Source organism: Lipotes vexillifer, unplaced genomic scaffold (genome assembly GCF_000442215.2).
Source record: "Lipotes vexillifer unplaced genomic scaffold, Lipotes_vexillifer_v1.1 scaffold911, whole genome shotgun sequence".
Classification (NCBI taxonomy): Eukaryota; Metazoa; Chordata; class Mammalia; order Artiodactyla; family Lipotidae; genus Lipotes; species Lipotes vexillifer.
In genome coordinates, this window is record NW_006781377.1 from 2,167,637 (window position 1) to 2,178,602 (window position 10,966).

The 10,966-nt window shown below is 36.5% G+C and overlaps 1 protein-coding gene across 1 annotated transcript in view; it reads right to left on the minus strand.

The window, feature by feature from the left end:
* ATF7IP (activating transcription factor 7 interacting protein) overlaps window positions 1-10,966 on the minus strand; it is a 77,124-nt gene that overhangs the window by 62,982 nt on the left and 3,176 nt on the right. The window contains 1 exon segment of the mRNA XM_007454633.1: window positions 5,415-5,498. Coding sequence (XP_007454695.1) covers window positions 5,415-5,498 — 84 coding nt within the window.

Genomic DNA, 10,966 nt, shown 5'->3' on the forward strand with positions numbered 1-10,966 from the left:
AGAAAAAGCAACCCAGACACAACACAAAGGATGGTCATCAAACCAAAAGAGAGGAGAACAAAAGAGGAAGGGAAGAAAAAAGACCTACAAAAACAAACCCCCAAAAATTAAGAAAATGGTAATAGGAACACACATATTGAGAATTACCTTAAATGTAAATGGATTAAATGGTCTGACAAAAAGACACAGACTGGCTGAATGGATACAAAAACAAGACCTGTATATATGCTGTCTACAAGAGACCCATTTCAGACCTAGTGACACATACAGACTGAAAGTAGGAGGATGGAAGAAGGCATTCCATGCAAATGGAAATCGAAAGAAAGCTGGAGTAGCAATACTAATTTCAAACAAAACAAACTTTAAAACAAAGACTGTTATAAGAGACAAAGAAGGACACTACATAATGATCAAGGGATCGATCTAAGAAGACATACCAATTGTACATATATATGCACCCAACATAGGAGCACCTCAATATATAAGGCAAATACTAACCGCTATAATGGGAGAAATCAACAGTAGCACAATAATACTGGGGAACTTTAACACCTCAGTTTCATCAATGGACAGATCATCCAGGCAGAAAATCAATAAGGAAACACAGGCCTTATATGACACATTAGACCAGATGGACTTAACTGATATTTATAGAGTTTTCCATCCCAAAGCAGCAGAATACACATTCTCAAGTGCACACGGAACATTCTCTGGGATTGACCACACGCTGGGCCACAAAGGGAGCCTTGGTAAATTTAAGAAAATTGAAATCATATCAAGCATCTTTTCTGATGACAACGCTATGAGATTAGAAATAAACTACAAGAAAAAAACTGTAAAAAACACAAACGTGTGGAGGCTAAACAATATGCTACTAAAAACCACTGGATCACTGAAGAAATCAGAGAGGAAATCAAGAAGTACCTAGAGACAAGTGAAAATGAAAGCACAACGACCGAAAACCTGTGAAATATGGCAAAGGCATTTCTAAGAGGGAAGTTTACAGAAATATAATCTTACCTCAGGAAACAAGAAAAATCTCAAATAAACAACCTAACCCTACACCTAAAGCAACGAGACAAAGAACAAACAAAACCTAAAGTTAGTAGAAGAAAAGATTTTATAATGATCAGAGCAGAAATACAGAGACAAGCAAAGATAAATGAAACTAAAAGCTGGTTCTTTGAAAAGATAAACAAAATTGATAAACCTTTAGCCAGACTCATTAAGAAAAAAAGAGAGATCACTCAAATTAATAAAATTAGAAATGAAAAAGGCTAAGTTACAACTGACACCACAGGAATACAAAGGATCATAAGAGACTACTACAAGCAACTGTACGCCAATAAAATGGACAACCTGGAAGAAATGCACAAATTCTTAGAAAGATACAGTCTCCCAAGACTGAACCAGGAAGAAACAGAAAATATGGACAGGCCAATCACAAGCACTGAAACTGAAAGTGTGATTTAAAAACTCCCAACAAACACAAGTCCAGGAACTGATGGCTTCACAGGCAAATTCCAACAAACATTTAGAGAAGAGCTAACTGCTACCCTTCTGAAAATGTTCCAAAAAATTGCAGAGGAAAGAGAACTCCCAAACTCATACTATGAGGCCACCATCACCCTGATACCAAAACCAGACAAAGATACCACAAGAAAAGAAAATTACAGGTCAATATCACCGATGAATATAGATGCAAAAATCCTAAACCAAATACTAGCAATCAGAATCCAACAATACATTAAAAGGACCATACACCACGATCAAGTGGGGTTTATCCAAGGATGCAAGGATTCTTCAATATCCGCAAATCAATCAGTGTGATACACACATCAACAAACTGAAGAATAAAAACCATATGATCATCTCAATAGATGCAGAAAAAGCTTTTGACAAAATTCAACACCAATTTATGATAAAAACTCTCCAAGGCTTCCCTGGTGGCGCAGTGGTTGGGAGTCCGCCTGCCGATGCAGGGGATACGGGTTCGTGCCCCAATCTGGGAGGATCCTGTATGCCGCGGAGCGGCTGGGCCCGCGGGCCGTGGCCGCTGGGCCTGTGCATCCGGAGCCTGTGCTCCGCAGCGGGAGAGGCCACAGCAGTGAGAGGCCCGCGTACCACACAAAAAAAGAACTCTCCAGAAAGTGGGCATAAAGGGAATATACCTCAACATAATAAAGGCCAAATACGACAAACCTACAGCTAACATCTTACCCAATGGTGAAAAGCTAAAAGTATTTCCTCTAAGATCAGGAACAAGACAAGGATGTCCACTCACACCACTTTTATTCAACATAGTTTTGGAAGTCCTAGCCGCAGCAATCAGAGAAGAAAAAGAAAGAAAAGGAATCCAAATTGGAAAAGAAGAAGTTAAACTGCCACTGTTTGCAGATGACACTATACATAGAAAATCCCAAAGATGCTACCAGAAAACTATTAGAACTCATCAATGAATTTGGTAAAGTTGCATTTACAAAATTAATAAACAGAAATATGTTGCATTTCTATACACTAACAACAAAAGACAGAACGAGAAATTCAAGAAACAATCCCATTTACCATCACATCAAAAAGAATAAAGTATCTAGGAATAAAGCTATCTAAGGAGACAAAAGACCTGTACTCCAAAAACTGTAAGACGCTGATGAAAGAAATCGAAGACGACACAAACAGATGGGAAGATATACCGTGTTCTTGGATTGGAAGAGTCAATATTGTCAAAATGACTATAGTACCCAAGGCAATCTAGAGATTCAGTGAAATCACTATCAAATTACCAATGACATTTTTCACAGAACTAGAACAAAAAAATCTTAAAATTTGTATGGAGACCCAAAAGACCCCAATAGCCAAAGTAATCTTGAGAAAGAAAAACAGAGCTGGAGGAATCAGGCTCCCTGACTTCAGACTGCACTACAAAGCTATAGTCATCAAAACAGTATGGTAGGGGCTTCCCTGGTGGCGCAGTGGTTGAGAATCTGCCTGCCAGTGCAGACAACACGGGTTCGAGCCCTGGTCTGGGAAAATCCCACATGCCATGGAGCAACTGGGCCCGTGAGCCACAATTACTGAGCCTGCGCGTCTGGAGCCTGTGCTCCGCAACAACAGAGGCCGCGATAGTGAGAGGCCTGCGCACCGCGATGAGGAGTGACCCCCACTTGCCACAACTGGAGAAAGCCCATGCACAGAAATGAAGACCCAACACAGCCATAAATAAATAAATAAATACATTGTGTATTATTTTAAAAAAAAAAAATCATCTGGCCTGTGGTTACTCTATATTAACCATTCAGTCTCTGTCTTAAAAAAAAAAAAAAAAAAACAGTATGGTAATGGCACAAAAACAGAAACATAGATCAATGGAACAGGATAGAAAGCCCAGAAATAAACCCACACACCTATGGTCAATTAATCTATGACAAAGGAGGTAAGACTATACAACGGAGGAAAGACAGTCTCTTCAAGTGCTAGGAAAACTGGACAACTGCATGTAAAAATATGAAATTAGAACATTCTTTAACACCATACACAAAAATAAGCTCAAAATGGATTAAAGACCTAAATGTGAGACCGGACACTATAAAACTCCTAGAGGAGAACATAGGCAGAACACTCTGACGTAAATCACAGCAATATCTTTTTCAATCTGTCTCCCAGAGTAATGGAAATAAAACCAAAAATAAACAAATGGGACCTAATTAAACTCAAAAGCTTTTGCACAGCAAAGGAAACCATAAACACAATGAAAAGACAACCCACAGAAGGGTAGAAAATATTTGCAAATGATGTGACTGACAAGGGATTAGTCTCTAAAATATACAAACAGCTCATGTGGCTTAATATCATCAAAACAAATAACCCAATCAAAAAATGGGCAGGAGAACTAAATAGACATTTCTCCAAAGAAGACATACAGATGGTCAAGAAGCACATGAAAAGATGTTCAACATTGTTAATTATTAGAGAAATGTAAGTCAAAACTACGATGAGATACCACCTCACACCAGTCAAAATGGCTATCACCAAAAATATCCACAAACAACAAATGCTGGAGAGGGTGTGGAGAGAAGGGAACCCTGCTACACTGTTCGTGGGAATGTAAATTGGTACAGCCACTATGGAGAACAGTATGGAGGTTCCTTAGAAAACTAAAAATAGGGCCACCATATGATCCTGCAATCCCACTCCTGGGCATATATCTGGAGAAAAACATAGTCCAAAAGGATACATGTAGCCCAATGTTCACTGAAGCACTGTTTACAATAGCCAAGACGTGGAAGCAACCTAAATTTCCATCGACAGAGGAATGGATAATTAAGCTGTGGTACATATATACAATGGAATATTACTCAGCCATTAAAAAGAATGAAATAACACCATTTGCAGCAACATGGGTGGACCTAGAGACGGTCATACTGAGTGAAGTAAGTCACAACAGAGAAAGAGAAATATCATACTATATCACTTATACACATAATCTAAAAAGAAATGACACAAATGAACTTATTTACAAAACCGAAACAGACTCACATTCTTAGAGAATGAACTTATTGTTACTGGGGGGTAGGGGAAGCGTGAAGGGAAGGGATAGTTAGGGAGTGTGGGACTGACATGTACACACTGCTATAATTAAAATGGATAGCCAACAGGGACCTACTGTATAACACAGGGAACTCTGCTCAACATTATGTAACAATCTAGATGGGAAAAAAATTTGAAAAAGAATTGATACGTGTATATGTATAACTGAATCACTTTGCTGTACACCTGAAACTACCACGACATTGTTAATAAATACTCCAATATAAAATAAAAAGTTAAAAAAAGAAGATGGAAAAAATTTAGAACTGTGTCTGGTACATAGATAAGTGTTATCAACACAGTTGCTTTTATTATTATTAAGTAGTAGTAGTATTGAAAGTTTAAAAAAATAATAACTTACATAGTCACAGATGGAGAGCAGTATGACAGGGAGAGTTACAGAACCCAACCTAATGACATTCAGTAACATCATTTCCCCTTCTCTTACAGCTTAAGAACTCTAAGTAGATTGAGACACATACTTCCATTTGCCTATATCACCCCAGACAAAATTCCTATGGTCCAATGCTCTAAAAGCAAATCTAAAACAACTTCTCGCAAGACATTCAGATAGCACCTTACTAAATAGTAAGCTTAAATCTTTCTATGGAGCAATGGAAAGAATAAATAAATAAAACAATAAAATACAGGAAATAATTAATACTTTCAAAGATCCTTGGGTTAGCCATCACCAAAACGATTTAACTGTGGCTTACGTAAACTGAAAAATTTTACAAGCATCTCATGGACAGAAAAGTATTTTCCACAGCCTTAGAAGCAGAAACAATTGTTTAAACTATTTCAGGTTTGTTTGTACAAATGCTTACTTTTCTCAGAGGGTCTTTCATCCTCATGTATTACTTGCTCTTCTCCCTCAGGCTTGCTGTCCTTTGCATTACTTTCTACTTCTTCTGGAACAAAAACAGAAAAGGCCATTTTCTTCCATCAGAATTTGTTAACAGTTCATTATAATTTATACTTTTGGTGTAATTACCCGGTTGATAATATTTTAGGAAATCAGAGTCTCAAAATGTAAAATATTGGGAATAAAAAGGGAGCATGAACTGGTGGAAATAAGTGGACAAGTCTAGTTTTAAATGTTTCTGCAAGTTCATAATAAACTCTTAACATGGAAAAAAGTTAAATAATATAGATTTTAAAACAAAGAACCTTAGTAATTTACGGTCATCAATAGATTAATAAAATGTGAAAACAACTACTACAAAGCATTCAGACTCCTTTACATTCAACTATTAAAACTAAAACAGTGGTTGTGGCAATTACAAAAAAAAATTATAAATTACTGGTGAACTCAGAACACCTAATATTTTGACCAGACAGCTTGAATTTTAACGGCTACGGATAGGGAAAAGCTATCCTAAAGATAATAAAAGTTTTACTTAACAGTAATAGCTACTTTGATAGCAGTGCAATCTATAGCTCCTCAACTAACTTAATCATTTAGGGGAGAAGAACAAGTCACTAACATGCTGGGTTTCTATTTTTCCCCCTTACATCCCTGCAAGTGGCTCCCCTGCAGCTTCAACCAAGCATATGCCATATTTCATCATATTCTACAACCACAATTAAATAAACAATCATGGGTATATAGAACCATATAAAGATTTTGATGTGGCATCTCTGCTCGAAGAACACCAGGGTTTTAATTTCAACAGCCCTGATGGTAGAAGCCAAAGTTAAAAAAACTTAGAAGAATTTTTAGGTGAAAATAGGCCGAGACTAGGATCATTGATGGACCTATTACAATGTTTTTCACATTAAGATAAAAAATAAAGCTGTAAAACGTGAACATAGTAATACAAAAGAAGGACGTCTACACAGTACATATAAAGATTACTGAGACTATTTTTAAACTTTAACATAAATGAATATTAAAAAATTAACTTTCCATTTACCACCCTATGCTCGTTAAGAAATTTTTTTAAGATCTCATCCCTCAACACCAGTTCAATGAAATGAGAGTTTGTTTCGCTCCCTTGTAGACTGCACACTCATTACATAGCATTTTTTCCTATATACACTTTTCCAAGTTTTCCTGCCTTTAATACTGAGGATGGTGACTCCTATAGTTTCCTAGTTTCCAGAAACACAGAGAAATTGCGTTGCTTAAGATGAAGGTTTACTTAGTCTTTATTTAGCAAACCATCCTTCCACCCAAAGAACAAAATTAGTCCTGGCTCCAATTAGGGTTACTTCAAGCCAGATCAGAAAACAGCAAAGCAAACTGGCCTGGTTCGGTCTGCCTCTTTTATGCATATGTTAGCTCCCTCTCCTCCCACAGACATGTCAGGCTTAGCTCCCAATTCCTTCATTTTATTCAAACAACTCCTCTTATCATCAAATTCCCATTTTCCAGGTATGTTTAGAAGATATGACTGGATTCTCAATACTTAAAACACTTATTAGGAGCTCGAAATAGACAAACAGAATTAAAATTTAGGCTCGAGTTTTATATAATAAAGAAGTTGGGACTTAAAAAAATGGTACTAACAGAGTCTACAGAAGGGAGTAAGGCCCTATATTTCTTTAATTTTTTTTTTTTGTTCACAAAGCCTGTAGAGAATCTAAGTGAACCTCCATCAACTCAGAATAATAATCAGAGGCTCAGGTACACAGTGTTATATATAATTTCAAGTCGTTTCTGGGACTCCTAAAACTCATCCAAATACTTGGGTTAAGACTGTCTTTTTTAGAATCTGTCTTCATTCACAGTTTCTGCTATAATTCCTCCCATCTTGAGTATAGCCTCATATATTGGCATACATTCACAAACAGTTCTATCTGTGGTATTCTTTCCTTTCAACCAGACTAGACAGTAAGCTCCTTAAGAGCAGGTACCAAACCTTGTAATTTTGGTAACCCTAAAAACTTTGGGGAAGAGCTGAGACAAAGTAGATATTTAATATCTTTCTAATGACTGTTATCTTTAATAAAATTCATTAAATGAAGGTGGAAAAACTGTATTGTAGAGGATTAGAAGACAGAATTTACATTAGGGGTTGGTTTCCCATTTTCAGAATTACATAGAACTTTATTCCAGGAAAATACGGACAAAACCGTTGCCCTGGATCAGGGGTTGGCAAACATTTTCTGTAAATGGCCAAAACGAAGTATTTTCGATCTTGTAGGCTCCAATGGTCTCTGACACAACTACTCAATTCTGTCCTTATGGTGGGAATTGATGATAAACAATATGTAATATGTAAACAAATAGATGTGGCTATGTTCCAACAAACCTTTATCGACCAAAAACAGTTAAGGCCTATAGGTCACAGTTTGCCAATCCCCTGTCTTAGATTAATGGCTCTACGAGAATACTTAAAACAAAAAATTCCTACAGACTGACTGAAGACAATATACCCATCAGAAAAAATGGGCAAAGAAGAGGAACAAGCAATTTATAGATAAGGAATACAAATGTAAGACTCTCAGCCTCACAAGAGGAATCAGAAAAATGTGGCATTACTGGCAATGTGACTTTTCCAGAAAATTTTTAAAAGCTTTATTTAACTAATACAAATCTCTAAATAGTATCCTCCACAGTACGTTTTTGTGCTCCCTTTTAAATCAAAATTTGGGCGGTAAGTTACCTTTTATTATCTCCAATTCTCCTCCTCCCCTTCCCTCTGAAACTCAATTATCAACTAGGCTTTCAACTGCACTGGCCCCTGTCAAGGTCATAAATGATCTCCGGGTCATTAAATATTTCTCTTCCATCTTAACTGAACAAACAGCTGCATTTGATACACAAATAGAGTTACTCCTTCCTCCTCAAAACATTCTTTACTTGACTTCTAAGACAACAAGATCTCCTAATTTTCTTTCTAGCTGAAGTTTTTTCTTGGTCTCCTTTGCTGGTTCTTCCTCGTATCTTCAACCTCTAAATACAGGACTGCCAAAGACCTCAGTTCTCGGATCTCCTCTCACTGAGTTATACTCACTCTGAGGTACTTTCACCTCGTCACTCAACTTCGACTAATGTCTATATGGTATCTACCCCTAATTTTTTCTAGACAGTCCAAGCCTCTGCTCTAAAATCCAGACATATACCTAACTCAGGCAACAATCGTCATTTGAAACTGACCTTCCTCCCACACTCGCCTTTCCAAAACTTGCTTCATCTTTGATCTCCCTCAACTCTGAAAAGAAAAATCTGCAACTTCTACAACAATGTACAGGAATACAAGATTCCATAAAGAAAATCCAAGTATGTAAGACACAGCTGAATATAAATGGGCTGAGATAATAATTGTAGCTGAACACATTAAATAGTGAAAACAAAATATCAATAAATTTTAATTATCTAAACCATGGCAATTCTACCACTTAACCTAAAGTAAAATTAGACAGAAACCTTAAATTCTATTCCCATGCAATTATCCTCATTAGCATTTATGTTCATCTAATTTATCTTAAGGATCCAATGAAAGGGAAAAACAACCAGATATTTTTAAAATCTGAAATAATATTTGGAAGGAAATTATGTCAGAGCATAGGGTAGAATCTTATTTACTTTGAAACAGATTTTTCTCCTCAAAAATATTACGAAAAAACAATGTTTAAAAAATTTAAAAAGCCGAGTAGAAAAGAGCTCTCCCTCTCATTTCTACATAAGAAACAAAATGAGAAGGGCCAAAAGGGAAGAAACTAGAGAATGCAGTAGCCTGAAAGCTAAGGAGAATCTCAAGAGGGAGGAATTGTTATTAAGAGGTCATCTAAATATGAGAGAATAAAGACAAATAAAGGATGCCCCTGGATTTAACAACATGAGCATCAATGTCACTCCACTGAGAACAATTAGGAAAGAGGCTGGGAACTGGAAATCACAATTCAATTAAGTTAAAGAGTAAACAGGAGGAGATGAAACTGTGCTATAGCTTTGTTAACATAACTTGAAGAATGGCACTGAAAGAGAGGAAAGATGGAACAGCGGCAGAGGAGAGTATACGGTATGGAGAATACATGGAAGGTAACTAATACGTTTACCTCCTCTGGTGTTGTGTGAATGTTCCCAAAGAGAAACCTTTATTTTCCTAGACTTCTTAAACAGACTATGATTGTAAACATTTAATGAGTATCAGGTATTATACAGTATTAAGCAGCAATATGACAGTGTCCTCAGGCCTAATAAGGAATATCTGCAATCGTTTTTTAGGTCTTTCATCTATCTTTGTAAACCTGAAACAGCTTTTCCATTTGTTTTCAGATATCTTTCATTATTTTTTGCTGCTGCTCATATCCATAACTGCTATATTTAAAACAAATTTGCTAAAGTGTCTGAAATAATAGAGGTTTATGTTTTCCTACTAGTACACCACATAAATGTTAGTACTTAGAGGGAAAAGCCAGACTTATAATCCTGTGTTCTGAAAACATTAAAAATTAGTTAAGAATAAAGAATCTGAAGAAAGTAATACCTCAACAGATGAACAGCAGCAAATATGACATGTAACAGATCCTACTACCATATGAACAGAACAGAGAACAGTTTAAGAACCAATGAAGAAACCATACTTCAACTTACAATACACAAAATCTCCTTTGGGTCACAGGGGACAGAAAACAAAAGTTCAGTTACCAGCTAAGAAATTAAATCTATCACTAAACCTACTCTAACAGCATACAATCAAATAAAAGTCTAAAAGTAACCAAAAATAAACCGAACTCTGAGTTTTCAAAGTATACAATAGGGATGGCTTAATATTCATCTTTCTGCATTTAACCACTAGGTGGGTCAGAATCTCCAAGATTCTGACATAAAGGTAAAATGTATAAACTCATTAAATAATTAAGCTTCAACTTGCTATGACTTTCTTATACACACTACCAAAAGATTTTTTTAAGGACTTACCCCAACATCACTCTCCATACTCTTCCTGAAAAATGAGTGAAGTTCTCCTTAAACATTGCTATTTATTAGCTTTCCAAAATGTAAATTTCATCATGTCATTCTTCTCTGCTTGAAATCATTCAATGGCTCCCCGGTGTTAGTATGTTTTAGCATTGTAAGCAAGGTCCTCCATAACACTCTTCTATTACCAATTAATTAATTCTACAAACATTTACTGAGCACTAACTGTGACCCAAGCATTATTTTGGCCTGCTTATGATGGCTCAAAGCAGGGGTGATAGCAGTGAAGATGGTATGAAGAGACTGCATTCTAGATCTATTCTGAAAGTAGCACCAACAGGATTTCCTGACAGATTGGATATGGACTGTGAATGAAAAAAATAAGAATGGCTCCAAGATTTTTGGCCTGAGCAAGTAGTATGGAGCTGCAATTAAGAGGGATTATCGGGCTTCCCTCGTGGCGCAGTGGTTGGGAGTCCGCCTGCCGATGCAGGGGACACAGGTTCG